The sequence below is a fragment of the Salvelinus fontinalis genome, chromosome 6 (assembly GCF_029448725.1).
Source record: "Salvelinus fontinalis isolate EN_2023a chromosome 6, ASM2944872v1, whole genome shotgun sequence".
Taxonomy (NCBI): Eukaryota; Metazoa; Chordata; class Actinopteri; order Salmoniformes; family Salmonidae; genus Salvelinus; species Salvelinus fontinalis.
The window spans coordinates 68,753,653-68,773,320 of NC_074670.1; the positions used below are offsets into that span (position 1 = coordinate 68,753,653).

Here is a 19,668-nt window from a genome sequence, read left to right on the forward strand (position 1 = left end):
ATAGAGCTGCAGTCCATTTTAGAATGGGTGGCAAGTAATAATCAAGTCTACAATATATCAAAAACTAAAAGCATTGTATTTGGGAATAATAATTTGGTAAACCCTAATGAATAATGTGTAAATTAAGCAAGTTCAGGTGACTAAACTGCATGGTGTAATTCTAGATCAGGGCTCTCCAACCCTGTTCCTGGAGAGCTACAAACATATTGATGCAACGTTAGCTAAGATTGGGCAGAGGTTTCTCCGTGATGAAGCGCTGCTCTGCATTCTTGACGTCACAATCAACAAAACAAGCCCTACAGGCCCTAGTTTTATCACACCTGGACCACTGCTATATGGTTATATGGTCAAGTGCCACAAAGAAGTACATAGGCAAATGGCCCAGAACAGAGATTGACTGCATCACTACTTGTTTTTGTGAGAGTTATTGACATGTTGAAAGCATCAAACTGTCTGTTCAAACAGCTAACACACAGCTCACATACCCCATGTGTGTGTGTGTGCGTGTGTGTGTGCGTGTGCGTGTGTGCCACCAGGGGTCTCTTCACAGTCCCCAAGTCCAGAACAGATGCTGGGAAATACACAGTACTACAAAGAGCCATGACCAAAACATATTTTGTACCTTAATTTAACCAGGCAAGTCAATTAAGAACAAATTCTTATTTACAATGATGGCCTGCAAGAGGCAAAAGACCTCCTGTGGGACTGGGATTAAAAATTTTAAAAATGAAACTCTGTAAAACCAAATGGACAACACAGACAGAAGACACTGGCAACAGCATAATTACATCAGCAAACAAACAGTGGATGTGTGTGTGTGTGTGCAGGCATGTGTGTGGCATCGGCAAGACAGAACACCTGCCTCCGGTAAGACAAGGAGTGGCGGTCTGTGCCTATTTGTCAATAACAGCTGGTGCGCAGAATCTAACATTAAGCAAGTCTCAAGATTTTGCTCGCCTGAGGTAGAGTATCTCATGATAAGCTGTAGACCACACTATTTACCAAGAGAGTTTATCTATATTTTTCATAGCTGTCTATTTACCACTGCAAACCGATGCTGGCACTAAGACCGCACTCAACGAGCTGCATAAGGCCATAAGCAAACAACTAAATGCTCATCCAGAGGCAGCGCTCCTAGTGGCTGGGGACTTTAATGCAGGAAAACTTAAATCTGTTTTACCTCATTTCTACCAGACCACCTTTACTCCACACACAGAGACACATACAAAGCTCTCCCTCTCCCTCCATTTGACAAATCTGACCATAATTCTATCCTCCTGATTCCTGCTTATAAGCACAAACTAAAGCAGGAAGTAACAGTGACTCGCTCAATACGGAAGTGGTGAGATGACGCAGATGCTACGCTACAGGGCTGTTTTGATAGTACAGACTGGAATATGTTCTGGGATTCATCCGATGGCATTGAAGAGTACACCACATAAGTCACCAGCTTCATCAATAAGTGCATCTATGACGTCATCCCCACAGTGACCGTACGTACATACCCCAACCAGAAGCCATGGATTACAGGCAACATCCGTACTGAGCTAAAAGGTAGAGCTGCCGCTTTCAAGGAGCGGGACTCTAACCCGGACACTATTTAGAAATCATGCTATGCCCCCCGACGAACCATCAAACGAAAAAAGGGTCAATACAGGACTGAGATTTAATCCTTCTACACCGGCTCCGACGTTTGTCGGATGTGGCAGGGCTTGAACTATATCAGACTACAAAGGGAAGCCCAGCTGCAAACTGCCCAGTGACATGAGCCCACCAGATGAGCAAAATTATTTCTATGCGCGCTTCGAGGCAAGCAACACTGAAGCATGCATGAGTGCAGTAGCTGTTCCGGGCTACGCTCTCCGTAGCTGATGTGAGTAAGACCTTTAAACAGGTCAACATTCACAAGGCCACAAGGCCAGACGGATTACCAGAACGTGTACTCAGAGCATGCGCTGATCAACTGGCAAGTGTCTTCACTGACATTTTCAACCTGTCCCTGACCGGGTGTGTTTCAAAAGAAGAACATAGTCCCTGTGCCCAAGAACACCAAGGTAACCTGCCTAAATGACTACCGCCCCGTAGCACTCACGTCTGTAGCCATGAAGTGTGAAAGGCTGGTCATGGCTCACATCAACAACATCATCCCAGAAACCCTAGACCCACTCCAAATTGCATACCACCCCAACAGATCCACAGATGATGCAATCTCTATTGCACTCCAAACTGCCCTTTCCCACCTGGACAAAAGGAACACCTATGTGAGAATGCTATTCATTGACTACAGCTCAGCGTTGAACGCCATAGTGCCCTCAAAGCTCATCACTAAGCTAAGGACCCTGGGACTAAACACCTCCCTCTGCAACTGGATCCTGGACTTCCTTATGGGCTGCCACCCAGGTGGTTAGGGTAGGCAACATCACATCTGCCACACTGATCCTCAACACGGGGGCGCCTCAGGGGTGCGTGCTTAGTCCCCTCCTGTACTCCCTGTTCACCCATGACTGCATGGCTAAGCACGACTCCAACACCATCATTAAGTTTGCAGACGACATAACAGTTGTAGGCCTGATCGCCGCCAATGATGAGACAGCCTATAGGGAGGAGGTCAGAGACCTGGCAGTGTGGTGCCAGGATAACAGCCTCTCCCTCAACGTAATCAAGACAAAGGAGAGGATTGTGGACTACAGGAAAAGGAGGGCCGAGCACACCCCCATTCTCATCGGCAGGGCTGTAGTGGACAGGTTGAGAGCTTCAAGTTCCTTGGTGTCCACATCACCAACAAACTATCATGTTCCAAACACACCAAGACAGTCATGAAGAGGGCACGACAATGCCTATTCCTCCTCAGGAGACTGAAAAGATTTGGCATGGGTCCTCAGGTTCTCAAAACATTCTACAGCTGCACCATCGAGAGCATCCTGACTGGTTACATCACCGCCTGGTATGGCAACTGTTCGGCCTCCAAACTATTTTCATTGACCCCCCTCCTTTTTACGCTGGTGCTACTCGCTGTTTATTATCTATGCATAGTCACTTTACCCCTATCTACATCTACATATTACCTAAATTACCTTGACTAACCTGTACCCCTGCACATTGACTCGGTACCAGTACCCCCTGGATATAGCCTCGTTATTGTTACTGTTTTATTTTTTTACTTTAGTTTATTTAGTCAATATTTTCTGAAATCTTATTTTTCTTAAAACTGCAATGTTGTTTAAGGGCTTGTAAGTAAGCATTTCACGGTACGATCTATACCTGTTGTATTCGGCGTATGTGACAAATAAAATTTTATTTGTGTATGAAGTAAAACAACATACTTCCTTACATAAGGCAATTCAAATGAGTGACACCAGGTTACAACTAGAAACAACTACATCTCTATTTGTCCTTTGAACTCCTCAAGGTTTAGGTTGGCTTGGAGGGAATTCCAAGACCTAAGGGCTGAGTTCTGAGATTCTCTTTTCCCATGCTTGGATATAATTTTCAACCATAAAACAAGATTGAGATCTGAGCTTATATGTGTTTTAATTTCGAGCTAGCAGAGAGGATAAATAAAATGACACTTTTCCTAAAATGGCCTTATAAATAAGAACATACCAGTGTTTGAGCCTGCATGTTGCTAGTGATGTCCACCTGATAGCACTGTAAGAGATCACAATGTTGAGTTAGACGTCTCTGATTGGAGACAAAATGAAGGGCTGCATAATACACAGAGTCAAGAGCCTTCAGTGTACTGTAGAGCTTGAGGCTTGCACATAAATAGAATCACCATAGTTCAACACAAATCAGGAAAACTAATCAACTCTTTTCTGGTAGCAAAGGCGTTGTGCCGGTATTAAAAACAATACGCAGCTTGATTTTCCTGACAAGTTTCTCTAGATGGAGGGTGAAGCTCAACTTCTCATCAACCCAAACTCCCAGATGATTGTACGTTTAAACTTGCTCTATAGAATGTCCTTCCTAGGTAGTAATTACATGGTTTTCAGAGTGTTTAGTATTGGAAAATAGCATGCATTTTGTTTTAGAGGAATTCAGAACAAGCTTCAAATTGTACAGATTCTGTTGAATGATGTTGAAAGCGGTTTGAGCTTTTTCAAAAGTCCAACTGCTGCCACTTGACTAGAGAACATTGTCAAACTGCTGCTACTTGACTAGAGAACAGTGTCAAACTGCTGCCACTTGACTAGAGAACAGTGTCAAACTGTAACTACTTGACTAGAGAACAGTGTCAAACTGTAACTACTTGACTAGAGAACAGTGTCAAACTGTAGCTACTTGACTAGAGAACAGTGTCAAACTGTAGCTACTTGACTAGAGAACAGTGTCAAACTGTAGCTACTTGACTAGAGAACAGTGTCAAACTGCTGCCACTTGACTAGAGAACAGTGTCAAACTGTAGCCACTTGACTAGAGAACAGTGTCAAACTGCTGCTACTTGACTAGAGAACAGTGTCAAACTGCTGCTACTTGACTAGAGAACAGTATCAAACTGCTGCTACTTGACTAGAGAACAATGTAATCTGCATACAAAATTACATCAGCTGTCTGAATATGTCTCACAATGTTGTTGACATGAATATTTAAACTACAGGGGACCTAAAATTGATCCTTGAGGCACACCCAAGCACAAACGACTTACAACCGTCTGCCTTAACACACTGGGTTTGATCTGACAGCGAGTTCACAAACCACTCCAGAGCATGACCAGTAATGCCAACACAATTCAGTCTGTGCACCAAGAAGGTGTGGTTCTCGGTGTCAAACACCTTTGACAAGTCTGTGAACAAAGATACATACAATGCAGCTTCCTATCCAGGGCACAGTGAATATAATTCAAAACCTTCAAAGTTGATGTTACAGTGCTATGGCTAGAACTGAACTCTTTTCCACATCAAGTAACTCAAGCGAGCAGTAAAATCAGATTTAAAAAAACAGATGAAACAACACCTCACGGCACATTGCGGACTGTGAAGAGGCACACACACAAACACACACATGCATACGCACACACACACACACACGCACTCTACACACACACACACACACACACACACACACACACACACACACACACACACACACACACACACACACACACACACACACACACACTATAATGTTACGATATTGTGGTACTGGGGACTTTATATTGTAGATGTGTAATATTAGAGTAATAATGTAATAATGTCTTCTATGATGTATTGTGATATTTATGGTGTAGGCTGTTTTTGTGTTTTGTTGTGAAGTAATTGTTTTAATCTTGTTTGGACCCCAGGAAGAGTAGCTTATGGGGATCCTAATAAATACTAAATACTCTCTCCGTAACCCCTCCCACCCCCCCACCCCCTCTCTTTTTCTCTCTCTCTCTTTCTCTCTCTTATTCTCTCTCTCTCTCTCTCTTATTGTCTCTCTCTCTTTGTCTCTCTCACTCTCTCTCTTTGTCTCTCTCTCTCTCTCTCTCTAGCTGTGGCCCCTAAGTTGCGGCCGATGCGGGGCCAGTCTCTAATGGAGGGGGAGAGGCTGTATCTGAAGTGTGAGGCGTCAGGGAACCCCAGCCCCTCCTTCCGATGGTATAAAGATGGCCGAGAGCTCCAGAGGGGAAAAGATGTCAAAATCAAGACCAATAAGTGAGTCTCAGAGACCGGCCAACCTCCAGTCACACATTCAAACACATAACAAAGACACTCCAAAATAGACATTATAGACACTATAGACACTATAGACACTGCTGTTTCTGTTTTGAACAAGCATTCATATTGACTCAAATGAATCTCTCTCTCCATTTCTCTCTCTCTCCTTCTCTCTTCCTCTCTCATTCTCTAAAGGAAAAACTCCAAGGTCCAGATCAACCGAGCGAGGCTGGAGGATTCTGGGAACTACACGTGTGTGGTTGAGAACATGCTGGGCCAGGAGAGCACTACGAGCAGCATCAGTGTGCAGAGCCGTGAGTCCACAGACACACCATCCTCTATCTACAGTATGACGTTCTTACTATTATATAACGGTCACAATCTTTCCACCTTCTTCATTAACTACCACATACTTTTTTTCCTTGACAACCACCATGCTCTGTTTTCTTTGACAACCAGACATTCTCTTCCTCTCTTCTTTGGTAAAGACCAGACATTCTCTTTTCTCTTCCTTAGTAACCACAACATTCTTTCCCTTTCTTCCTTAGTAACCATTTATTACCCTTCTTCCATAGTGACCTCTACACTTTCCTTCTCTTTCTTAGTTACCGCCACACTCCCCCTCTTCCTTGCTAACCCCTACTCTTACTCTCTCTCCTCCATAGTGACCACTACTCTGTCTCCAGGCTCGAGTCACGCCCGGCGCTGTAACGACACAGAGAAGTCGTACTGTGTGAACGGTGGAGACTGTTATTTCATACATGGTATAAACCAACTGTCATGCAAGTAAGTGACTGGTCCTGTCCTCCTGCTGTGTCTGTCACTATGTGGCTTCAGCTGTGTGTTGTTCACCCTGTTAACCCAATCGCCAATCTCCTTCTCCAGACACGGAATGCCGAGTGTCATCACGTTCATTGTAAATGATCCTCTCAAGGATTAGTCTGGGTGCAACATTAATGGCTTCCCTGTTGATTGTAAACTCATTCTTCTTCTCCCTTCACCACTATTTCTCTTGCTCTCGACAAACATTCATCTTTCCTCTATCTCTGATCTGTCCGCTTCTCGACATCTAGGTGTCTTTCCCTCCTTCTTTCTCTTGCTCTCTCTCCCTCTCTTTCCCTATCCCTCTAATATATCTCCAGCTCGTTGCACGAATGGCTGCATGCTGTTTAACAATGTGTTAGCAAACAAAATGCAAAAGCATTCAAGAAAACAAGCAATACTAGAGATTAAAGACATGTACTTTTCCCAGGTGAACTAGGCCCCACAGACAGACAGCCTAAAATTGTTCCGTTTCATACTGTGACAGACAGCCTAACAAAATATCTGCAGGAAAACCTCTTGAGGTGTTTGGTCGCTTGGCTGGCTGGCTGGCTAGCTGGCTGATACCCTAACCTACACAGAACACTGTACTCTGTCACGCCGTAGGAGGTAGACGTGTATCCAGTCATGTCGCCGGTGAATTAGGGGTTGTAAATAGTGCTTCCTGATCCTAAGTTGTGTGTCTGAGTTGTGTGGAGAGGGACAGAGTTAGAGTTATGTTGTGACAGAGTAGAGAAACAAAGACAGAGTTAGAGTTATGTTGTGTTCTCTCTTAGCCTAGATGTCAGTCTGTTTAGACGGATCAGCTCTGTTCTGAATGAACCAAGCAGACTAGCGCAGGCTATGGTGTGGCACTGGCATTGTATGCTAGAGGTTAGCAGCCCTCAGACAAATCCCATTCCCTCTTTAGCATCAGAGAGAAATTAATAAATGCCATTTTATTTCATTCAGATGAATGCTGGTTTAAAAAGAGAGATGTTTATCTCTCTGTGGAGACTGTTTCCCTTTTTATTTGTCTTGTTCTCGGGGCTGACAAAAAGTGGGGAAGAGGGAGGGGGGGGTGAGATAGTGAGAGGAAGAGAGGAAGAGAGAGAGAGAGAGAGAGAGAGAGAGAGAGAGAGAGAGGGAGAGGGAGAGGGAGAGGGAGAGGGAGAGGGAGAGGGAGAGGGAGAGAGAGAGAGAGAGAGAGAGAGGCGATCTCCTAGCATGGGCTTGCATGCTGCCTCAGTGTCTCTATTTATAACTGCATGGGAAATTGCTGAGTGGGCTCTTCTCTTCCAAGGAAGAGGTTCTTGCTTTAATTGATCCAAAATGCACAGTGAAGTTTTCTCTTTGGTACTATATGAGGGAAAAAATATATCCTGTACAGTTTTATGCATGTTATGAATATTAAGACCCTGTGAGACTAGTTCAACTGAATGCTGTTTTAGAGCATCAGGGATCAGCATATGTATGTGTTAGGGAGTATTATGCTGCCTGGACTCACACGCTGTAGTTACAGTGTAGTTACAGTGTAGTTACATTATAGTTACAGTACGGTAAGTGTAAAAACTTGGACATCCCATGTGTACTCCAATCCCCCACCTTTCGCTCCTAGATGTCTATAAGTCCTTCAGCAAAGGGGTGCTTCCTTGCAGACTTTGCCTTTGCAGTTTTTTAAGCCCAAACTCTTTGAAAGTGCATCTTGGGAAACAAACCCTGTCAATCAGTAATGTGTAGTGGGTGTTTCTGCTGATATGCTTTTAGCTCCTACTCCTCCTGTTCCTCTTCCCGCAGGTCCACATCTTCCAGCCTTTCACATGTGATGATGTCATAACGTGCAATGATGTCATAGCAGCAATCATGTCATAGCGATGACGGCATAGTAATGATGTCATAGCAATGGCATAACGCTCTACCCTCTACCTCTGACATATACTATTAGGCTGTGATCTGTTTCTAACTCCATGTTCTCTGCTCTCTTGTGTCCCTCCCTCCCTCCCTCTCTTGCTCTCTCCTTCCCTCCCTCCCTCCCTCCCACCATCCTTCCCTCCCTCCCTCCCTCCATTTCTCTCTACCTCCCTTACTCTCTCTCTCCCTCCCTCCTTTCCTTTATATGTACTTCATCCTTCGCTTCCCCTCCTTCGCTTCCTCTCCCTCCCCCTCTTCCTCTTTTCCCTCCCTCCCTCTTCTCCTTCTGTGGCTTGTTTCCCCCATCAGGTGTCCAAATGACTATACAGGTGATCGCTGTCAAAAATCCATCATGGCAGGTTTCTACAGTATGTTCATTTCCTCCTGTCTGTCTGTCTGTCTGTCTGTCTGTCTGTCTGTCTGTCTGTCTTCCTCATTGGGACGCTGCTGCATGCTCTGGAGGGCGATACCTACGTGTGTGTGTGTGTGTGTGTGTGTGTGTGTGTGTGTGTGTGTGTGTGTGTGTGTGTGTGTGTGTGTGTGTGTGTGTGTGTGTGTGTGTGTGTACAGTGGCTTGCGGAAGTATTCAACCCCCTTGCCAATTTTCCTATTTTGTTGCCTTACAACCCGGAATTAAAATGGCTTTTTGGGGGGTTTGTATCATTTGATTTACACAACATGCCTACCACTTTGAAGATGCAAAATATTTTTTATTGTGAAACAAACAAAACTTGAACATGCATAACTATTCCCCCCCAAAGTCAATAGTTTGTAGAGACACATTTTGCAGCAATTACAGCTGCAAGTCTCTTGGGGTATGTGTCTGTAAGGTTGTCACATCTAGCCACTGGGATTTTTGTCCATTCTTCAAGGCAAAACTGCTCCGTCTCCTTCAAGTTGGATGGCTTCCGCTGGTGTACAGCAATCTTTAAGTCATACCACAGATTCTTAATTGGATTGAGGTCTGGGCTTTGACTAGGCCATTCCAAGACATTTTAATGTTCCCCTTAAACCACTCAAGTGCTGCTTTAGCAGTATGCTTAGGGTCATTGTCCTGCTGGAAGGGGAACCTCCGTCCCAGTCTAAAATCTCCGGAACACTGAAACAGGTTTCCCTCAAGAATTTCCCTGTATTTAGTGCCGTCCATCATTCCTTCAGTTCTGACCGGTTTCCTAGTCCCTGCCGATGAAAAACAAAAGATGATGCTGCCACCACCATGCTTCACTGTGGGTATGGTGTCCTTGGGGTGATAAGAGGTACATTTTAGTCTCATCTGACCAGATTACCTTCTTCCATATGTTTGGGGAGTCTCCCACATGCCTTTTGGCGAACACCAAACGTGTTTGCTTGTTTTTTTCTTTAAGCATTGGCTTTTTTTCTGGCCACTCTTCCATAAAGCCCAGCTCTGTGGAGTATACGGCTTAAAGTGGTCCTATGGACAGATACTCCAATCTCCGCTGTGGAGCTTTGCAGCTCCTTCAGGGTTATCTTTGGTCTCTTTGTTGCCTCTGATTAATGCCCTCCTTGCCTGGTCCCTCTTTTGGCAGGTTTGTTCTGGTGCCATATTCGTTAAAAAAAATAATAATAATGGAGTTAATGGTGCTCCGTGGGATGTTCAAAGTTTCAGATATTTTTTTTATAACCCAACCCCAATCCAACCCAATCTGTACTTCTCCACAACTTTGGCCCTGACCTGTTTGGAGTGCTCCTTGGTCTTCATGGTACCACTTGCTTGGTGGTGCCCCTTGCTTAGTGGTGTTGCAGACTCTGGGGCCTTTCAGAACAGGTGTATATATACTGAGATCATGTGACAGATCATGTGACACTTAGATTGCACACAGGTGGACTTTATTTAACTAATTATGTGACTTCTGAAGGTAATTGGTTGCACCAGATCTTATTTAGGGGTTTAATATTTTTACATTTTATGAAACAAGCAATTTTTTTAATTTCACTTCACCAATTTGGACTATTGTGTGTATGTCCATTACATGAAATCCAAATAAAAATCCATTTCAATTACAGGTTGAAATGCAACAAAATAGTAAAAATGCCAAGGGGATGAATACTTTTGCAAGGCACTGTATGTGCATGCCTTTGTGTCTATCCCTTTCCTGTTGTCATTCCTCTCACCTTCCTCTGTTGTCCATCGTGCTGGTCCTTTACACAGAGGGACTTAACCAGTAGACCCCTCATTAATGGACAGAGGTACATGCAGAGAAACAGACAGCAGAGTTAACATATAAGTTTCTATGCATGGCCTCCTGTGAATGTAATATACAGGGTTCACCTGATATGCAGCTTGGATGGCTTGATGCAATTCTTGATACGAAGACCGGTAGTTATCTGTGATGTTCTGACTAGATGTTAGTGAAGTAGCCAGTAGTTTTGCTGCAAATGGGCAACTGATAACCCATTGTCATAATGTTTCATCCAGAGAGCTCATCCTAAGCCAGTTCTTATATTCAAATCATTAAAATGCTTGGTTTGTTTGCCCCATCAATGTCCTGTTTACCATGTTCAGGTAACTACAGTACTGGTCAAAAGTTTGGACACATACTCATTCAAGGGTTTTTATTTGTTTTTACTATTTTCTACATTGTAGAAAAGTAGTGAAGACATGAAACTATTAAATAACACACATGGAATCATGCAGTAACCAAAAAAGTGTTAAACAAATCAAAATATATTTTAATATTTCAGGTTCTTCAAAGTTGCCACCCTTTGCCATGATGACAGATTGCACACTCTTGGCATTCTCTCAACCAACTTCATGAGTTAGTCACCTGGAATGAATTTCCATTAACAGGTGTGCCTTGTTAAAAATTAATTTGTGGAATTTCTTTCCTTCTTGATGCGTTTTAGCCAATCAGTTGTGTTGTGACAAGGTAGGGGTGGTACAGAAGATAGCCCTATTTGGTAAAAGACCAAGTCCATATTATGGCAACAGCTCAAATAATCAAAGAGAAACGACAGTCCATCATTACTTTAAGACATGAAGGTCAGTCAATCCGTAAAATTTCAGTCGCAAAAAAGATCAAGCGCTATGATGAAACTGTCTCTCATGAGGACTGTCACAGGAAAGGAAGACCCAGAGTTACCTCTGCTGCAGAGGATAAGTTCATTAGAGTTAGCAGACTCAAAAACTGCAGGCCAAATAAATGCTTCACGGAGTTCAAGTAACAGACATATTTCAACATCAACTGTTCAAAGGAGACTGTGTGAATCAGGCCTCCATGGTTGAATTGCTGCCAAGAAACCACTACTAAAGGACACCATTAAGAAGAAAAGACTTGCTTGGGCCAAGAAACATGAGCAATGGACATTAGACCGGTGGAAATCTGTCCTTTGGTCTGATGAGTCCAAATTTGAGATTTTTGGTTCCAACTGCCATGTCTTTGTGAGACGCAGAGTAGGTGAACGGATGATCTCCGCGTGTGTGGTTCCCACCGTGAAGCATGGAGGAGGAGGTGTGATGGTGTGGGGGTGCTTTGCTGGTGACACTGTCTGTGATTTATTTTGAATTCAAGGCACACTTAACCAGCATGGCTACCACAGCATTCTGCAGCGATACGCCATCCCATTTAGTTTGCGCTTAGTTTGACTATCATTTGTTTTTCAACAGGATAATGACTCAACACACCATCAGGCTGTGTAAGGGCTATTTTACCAAGAAGGAAAGTGCTGCATCAGATGACTTGGCCTCCACAATCACCCAACCTCAACCCAATTGAGATGGTTTGGGATGAGTTGGACCGCAGAGGGAAGGAAAAGCAGCCAAAAAGTGCTCAGCATATGTGGGAACTGCTTCAGACTGTTGGAAAAGCATTCCAGGTGAAGCTGGTTGAGAGAATCCCAAGAGTGTACAAAGCTGCCATCAAGGCAAAGGGTGGCTACTTTGAAGAATCTAAAATCTAAAATATATTTGGATTTGTTTAACCCTTTTTTGGTTACTACATGATTCCATATGTGTTATTTCATAGTTTTGATGTCTTCACTATTATTCTACAATGTAGAAAATAGTAAAAATAAAGAAAAACCCTTGAATGAGTAGCAAACGTTTGACTGGTACTGTATGTGAGTGTTTCTTTGCCACTAGTAGGCCACATAGATGAGTAGAGCACTTTGAACAGGTTTGTCATTGTTGGTTTAAGCCTAGAGAACAGCTAATGGGGACTTGGAGCACAATATGAATATACAGGTAACTGCCAAAATAAAGGAAACACCAACATAAAGTGTCTTAATAGGGAGTTGGGCACCACAAGCCAGAATAGTTTCAATGCACCTTGGCATATATTCTACAAGTGTCTTTTGTTAATGGTGGTGAAAAATGCTGTCTCAGGTGCCGCTCCAGAATCTCCCAAAAGTGTTCAATTGGGTTGAGATCTGGTGACTGAGACGGACATGGCATATGGTTTACATCATTTTCATGCTCATCAAACCATTCAGTGACCACTCGTGCCCTGTGGATGGGGGATAGTAATCCTATGGGGGCATAGCCATGGTAGCCAAAAATATTTTTTTATACATGACCCTAAGCATGATGGGATGTTAATTGCTTTATTAACTCAGGAACCACAGCTGTGAGCACCTGCTTTCAATATACTTTGTATCCCTCATTTACTCAACTGTTTCCATTATTTTGGCAGTTACCTGTACATACAGTATTGTATATATCTATATATGCATGTATAAATATGGTTAAAAAAACGTCTTTAAGCTATCATTGATGGCATGATTCACATCATACCAAGTTAAGAAACACACATATTTCTCTAGTGCTATTGCTCACGCTGTGCTGAGATAGAAAACACCTTTGTCATATTTGATCATAATCATTTCAGATGAAAGGTGTCAGAGCGATAAAGTGATATATCACAAGAAACAATAGGACACAATTACAACTTGTCCTTAATCTGTCGACCTACAAAGCTGTTCCCATTTCTGTGCCAACCAACATCTACAATACTGTGTTTTTACGTTGGAAAGTAACACACTGCTTTTTCTCTTTATTTTTTCTTTGATTTTATCAACACAAAAAAAAATATGTTTATACCCCAGAAATGAGGTCTAGTAAATATGGCAGTAAGTGAAGTGGCTGTCTCTGTCTCTGTCTCTGTCTCTGCATGTCTCCTGCCTGCTTCCCTTTCTCTTTTATTAGTTATGCTTCTTTCTTTCCTTTTCTTTCGTTTCTGGGGTCACAGAGCCGCGGCTGTCCGCGTTGTCTGTCTGTTACTGGACGTGGCACCTGCTAATCGCGATTATTATGTCACCGAAAGATTCCATACTAACCTCATGGTTTAGTATCTACTATCTACATATCTATGTTCCAATGTAGACGATCACTATCTGAAACTTTTTCTCTTTCCTTTTCATTGTGTCCAACTTTCTGCGTTGGCAGAGCATCTTGGAATTGAATTTATGGGTATGGAACAATTATTCATTTGAATGTATATTATTAATTTTAAGAGTTGCCAAGATCCTCTCACACTCACACATTACTACTACCATCTCTCTAGAACCAATAGCTCTTCTCTGATCTGTCGATCTGTCACTCGCCCGCTAACCTACCTGGCCCAAAGACACTTGTCCCTCTGCATGCATGCTAGCCCTCTCTCTCAGTTATAGAAAACCTAGAAACTATGCTTTGTAGTACACTCCAATATATTACTGTAGAGAGGGAGACAGCAAAGCCACAGACATGTTGATGATCGAGAGGAACATATAAGTAGAAGATATTACAATGCAGGCACAATATATTTACCTAAGTGAGGCTAAATTAATTTTAAAATGTGTACTTTTGAGTCAGAGAGACAAACTTGACAGAAATTCGCTGATGGTTATCAGTAACACCACACCTGAGAAAATAGCCAGTGGCTCATAAGACAGCCAGCTGTGGTAGGTCTACCATGACCCAGTTGATTGGCATTGAATCAGAGGCTCCTGTAAGTGATAGTGACCTAGCTCCTTCAGTAGCAGCCAACCACCAATCCCTTCCCCTATTAGTCCCCTCTTCTGTGACACACATACAATGCCAGGCTAAGGCTCTCTATACAGCACCCCTTCCCCGACCTTTAGCACTAAAACCCCCATCATCACCCCATTTTAGACACCCCCCCCCCCCTTGCCCACACACACACACACACACACACACACACACACACACACACACACACACACACACACACACACACACACACACACACACACACACACACACACACACACACACACACCTTCCCAGACCCTCTTCCTCCACTATCTGGCTGTCGCCACCTTTCATCTTCCTTTGTCCACTCTTTCTTTCTTTCGTTCCCCCTCTCCCCATGTTCTGTTTGTTTTCCTCTGTCATTGTGACTTATCTGCTGACAATGTTCCACCACAACGAGCCTTCTGCTCATTGGTCATTTAAATGCCATCAGAACACCTGACAGGGAGGTATTCATAAAGCTTCACCATGACAACAGAGATTCACACTAGCTACACTTTTTAACTGACAAAAAAAGATCAGAAAACCACATTTAACCTTGCAAAATAATGATAACTCTCATGCAAAAGCTACAGTATATTCATTTGTTAACATATAGGGATAGTGAGTTATCTTTGTTTTATATTCGTGCATTCTCTGGTCAATTTAAAGATGTTTATTTAGTTGGCGGTGAGTTTTATGAATATCCCCAAACCATTATAGTGTTTTTGCTCTAAAATGCTTTTTTTCTTATGATTATCATCTGATTCCATCATACAGGCATGTGTCCTTAGACCTCTTTGACATACATTCCATAGACATTGTGGTACATTTGTGCACGTAGGGAAAGCAGAGGGGGAATCCAGACCGACCACACATTGCAACATATAGGTCTATGTAGGATGAGGCCTAGTTTCTGAGAGATTGTTTGAACTTGACATACAGTAAGCCTACAGAAGCAAGCATTGGCAGTAAAAAAAAAAGAGACTACTATTGTTGAACTGTTGAACTGTTACACACTTGTACATGTATGAAACAGGACAAATATAAGCACCCCCTAACTGAAACAGACTATGTTGTGGCTAAGCCACTGTTAGCCTACAGGGTTGGTACCATCATGGTTAGTTTTTGTTTTGTCTAAGGTTAGCACTACTAAGCTGGAGGAGAAAGACGATTGGTTACTTTCAGGGAGGTTAGAGGTCAGAGGTCAGTGATGTCAGAGTATGGAGGGAAAGAGGAAGTGCTGAGTTAGCTTTTGTTTGATTATTTCCATAGAGTAGCGCTCACACGTGTGTGTGTGTGTGTGTGTGTGTGTGTGTGTGTGTGTGTGTGTGTGTGTGTGTGTGTGTGTGTGTGTGTGTGTGTGTGTGTGTGTGTGTGTGTGTGTGTGTGTGTTTTGTTCACAGAGGCAGAGGAGCTGTACCAGCGGCGGGTGTTGACCATCACAGGCATCTGTGTGGCACTGTTGGTAGTGGGCATGGTCTGTGTGGTGGCATACTGCAAAACCAAGTACGTACTGGTACTGTACAGAGCCCACCCAGCCGGGCATAACTGGTTGAAATGATTTCAACCAGTTCCTCACAGAGCCCATGAGGCATTCACTGACTGCCAGTGATCACAGCTATAATGTTACAGTCGGAAATTCACCTTTCAAACTTCTTAGATGAGTTTTACTAACTAATTATATATATATTTTTTAACATGTTAATGTTTGAAGCTGGATATTTCAATGACAGACAGAACAGAATTGATAAAATACTGCATTCCTGTCAAACTGTAGTTTCTATTTATCTAAATTTTCTGATCAACTTTTTCTGTTCTTATCTACTATCTTTCTCAATGTCTTCTAGAACAATAACACATTACACTTTTTCTTGCGTATGTCCTACAGGAAACAGAGGAAGAAGATACATGGTCACCTGAACCAGAACGTCAACCAGAACCAGTGTGTGGAGCAGCCCAACCGCATGCTGGCTAACGGTCCCAACCACCCCGGGCCAGGGCCTGAAGAGATCCCCATGGTGGACGTGAGTCACTACGGCCCCGCACACACTCAGGTTGTACAACTGATGTACAACACATTTGGCACAATGGTTGTGATACAATGGTTATTTCTGTTATACTACAGAGAGTTTGTCTGCACATAAACATTTGCGGTGTCTCGACAACCGCTGTGTAAACACTTTTGTCAAATGCATTGTACACCAGTTGTACAAACTGAGTGTGTACAGGGCCTACCAGATACCTCAGGCTCAGAAACAGATTTGTTTTGATTGTAACGGGTGTTATAACACGTTCTTATTCCAGTTTGGCCGGAAGCCTGCCGACACAGCATACGTCTAGAGCCAGGACTGTCTGCAAGCTGTGGGAGAGAGAGACAGATTGCCATATCGCCCATGCCTATACAGCTCCCACAATGCATATCTCTCTCTTCCTTTCACAGTACATCTCAAAGAACGCTCCTACCACAGAGTGTAGTATAATACAGCATGGACCAGAAGAAGCTGTAAACTACGCAGGAAGCCGAATGTCCACCAGATCCCACCACTCATCTACAGTCTCCCACAACTCCAGGTGCTGTAGTGGTATACACACACATAGACACACACACATAGACACACACACATAGACACACGCACACACACACAAGCACACACACACATAGACACACACACACAAGCACACACACATAGACACACACACACAAGCACACACACACATAGACACACACACAAGCACACACACGTCAGGGCATTTCTGCGGCTCAAAAATTTCACAAAGCCTTCTCGTTACTTACTTCCATCTCTGTTTCTCTCTCTCCCCTCTCCCCATAGACATGAGGAGCGGACGTGGAGTATAGAGAGGACAGACAGTATGAACTCAGACTGCCAGTCAGGGGCACTCTCCTCGTCAGTGGGCACCAGTAAATGCAGCAGCCCGACCTGCATGGAGGCACGGGCACGGAGGGCCGCCTACTGGGGCTGTTCTGAGGGAGCCAGCCTGCAGTATGGAGACTCCTACGACTCTCTGAGAGACTCACCTCACAGTGACAGGTGGGATGACTAGTATGAATGTTCGCCCACAATGTGTAGTTGTAAAAACCACAGAACGACTACTTGTCTACTGTCTCAGTTTTGGGCCTCTGAACTAGATTTAATAGAGTTTTGTGTGTGTGTGTCTCTGTTTCCCCCCTCCCCTCCCCACAGGTACGTGTCAGCGTTGACCACACCAGCTCGTCTGTCGCCCATTGAGTTCCACTACCCCCCACTGCCCCCCCAAGTGCCCACCTTCCAAATCACATCCCCTAACACAGGCCACGCCCTCACCCTGCTGCCCGCCGTCACAGCCTACCAGCGGGATGACGACCAGCCCCTGCTGAGATGCCCACAGGTGACCATGACCCTGCCACTACACTCACTAGCGAATACACACATGGCAGAAAGCAGGCCATTTTACAACTGTGACTCATGAGTCATATTTTCCACTTCCTTGTTGTTGTAGATAGTGTATGATGTTGTTAGTTGTAGACTAGAGGAGGTAGTGTATGATGTTGTAGACTAGAGGAGATAGTGTATGATGTTGTAGACTAGAGGAGGTAGTGTATGATGTTGTAGACTAGAGTAGGTGGTGTATGATGTTGTTAGTTGTAGACTAGAGTAGGTAGTGTATGATGTTGTTAGTTGTAGACTAGAGTAGGTGGTGTATGATGTTGTTAGTTGTAGACTAGAGGAGATAGTGTATGATGTTGTAGACTAGAGTAGATAGTGTATGATGTTGTTAGTTGTAGACTAGAGGAGATAGTGTATGATGTTGTTAGTTGTAGACTAGAGTAGATAGTGTATGATGTTGTTAGTTGTAGACTAGAGGAGGTAGTGTATGATGTTGTTAGTTGTAGACTAGAGTAGGTAGTGTATGATGTTGTTAGTTGTAGACTAGAGTAGATAGTGTATGATGTTGTTAGTTGTAGACTAGAGGAGGTAGTGTATGATGTTGTAGACTAGAGTAGATAGTGTATGATGTTGTTAGTTGTAGACTAGAGGAGATAGTGTATGATGTTGTTAGTTGTAGACTAGAGTAGATAGTGTATGATGTTGTTAGTTGTAGACTAGAGTAGATAGTGTATGATGTTGTTAGTTGTAGACTAGAGGAGGTAGTGTATGATGTTGTTAGTTGTAGACTAGAGTAGATAGTGTATGATGTTGTTAGTTGTAGACTAGAGGAGGTAGTGTATGATGTTGTAGACTAGAGGAGGCAGTGTATGATGTTGTAGACTAGAGTAGATAGTGTATGATGTTGTTAGTTGTAGACTAGAGGAGGTAGTCTATGATGTTGTAGACTAGAGGAGATAGTGTATGATGTTGTAGACTAGAGGAGATAGTGTATGATGTTGTAGACTAGAGTAGGTAGTGTATGATGTTGTTAGTCGTAGACTAGAGGAGGAAGTCTATGATGTTGTTAGTTGTAGACTAGAGGAGATAGTGTATGATGTTGTAGACTAGAGGAGATAGTGTATGATGTTGTTAGTTGTAGACTAGAGGAGATAGTGTATGATGTTGTTAGTTGTAGACTAGAGGAGATAGTGTATGATGTTGTAGACTAGAGGAGATAGTGTATGATGTTGTAGACTAGAGTAGGTAGTGTATGATGTTGTTAGTTGTAGACTAGAGTAGGTAGTGTATGATGTTGTTAGTTGTAGACTAGAGTAGGTAGTGTATGATGTTGTTAGTTGTAGACTAGAGGAGATAGTGTATGATGTTGTTAGTTGTAGACTAGAGTAGATAGTGTATGATGTTGTTAGTTGTAGACTAGAGGAGGTAGTGTATGATGTTGTTAGTTGTAGACTAGAGTAGGTAGTGTATGATGTTGTTAGTTGTAGACTAGAGTAGATAGTGTATGATGTTGTTAGTTGTAGACTAGAGGAGGTAGTGTATGATGTTGTAGACTAGAGTAGATAGTGTATGATGTTGTTAGTTGTAGACTAGAGGAGATAGTGTATGATGTTGTTAGTTGTAGACTAGAGTAGATAGTGTATGATGTTGTTAGTTGTAGACTAGAGTAGATAGTGTATGATGTTGTTAGTTGTAGACTAGAGGAGGTAGTGTATGATGTTGTTCGTTGTAGACTAGAGTAGATAGTGTATGATGTTGTTAGTTGTAGACTAGAGGAGGTAGTCTATGATGTTGTAGACTAGAGGAGATAGTGTATGATGTTGTAGACTAGAGGAGATAGTGTATGATGTTGTAGACTAGAGTAGATAGTGTATGATGTTGTTAGTTGTAGACTAGAGGAGATAGTGTATGATGTTGTTAGTTGTAGACTAGAGTAGATAGTGTATGATGTTGTTAGTTGTAG

The 19,668-nt window shown here is 43.1% G+C and overlaps 1 protein-coding gene across 7 annotated transcripts in view; it reads left to right on the plus strand.

The window, feature by feature from the left end:
• The window catches only part of LOC129858337 (pro-neuregulin-2, membrane-bound isoform-like), a 47,232-nt gene that overhangs the window by 20,452 nt on the left and 7,112 nt on the right, over positions 1 to 19,668 (plus strand). Inside the window, exons 2-11 of one of the 7 annotated variants that reach the window (XM_055927492.1) lie at positions 5,471 to 5,633; positions 5,832 to 5,983; positions 6,302 to 6,422; positions 8,658 to 8,716; positions 13,410 to 13,433; positions 15,723 to 15,825; positions 16,208 to 16,373; positions 16,760 to 16,890; positions 17,151 to 17,369; positions 17,523 to 17,706. In XM_055927492.1, coding sequence (XP_055783467.1) covers positions 5,471 to 5,633; positions 5,832 to 5,983; positions 6,302 to 6,422; positions 8,658 to 8,716; positions 13,410 to 13,433; positions 15,723 to 15,825; positions 16,208 to 16,373; positions 16,760 to 16,890; positions 17,151 to 17,369; positions 17,523 to 17,706 — 1,322 coding nt within the window. Of the gene's footprint in view, positions 1 to 5,470; positions 5,634 to 5,831; positions 5,984 to 6,301; positions 6,423 to 8,657; positions 8,717 to 13,409; positions 13,434 to 13,749; positions 13,774 to 15,722; positions 15,826 to 16,207; positions 16,374 to 16,759; positions 16,891 to 17,150; positions 17,370 to 17,522; positions 17,707 to 19,668 lie in introns of all 7 variants that reach the window. The other 6 variants (XM_055927491.1, XM_055927494.1, XM_055927495.1 and 3 more) reach the window with 6 other exon arrangements.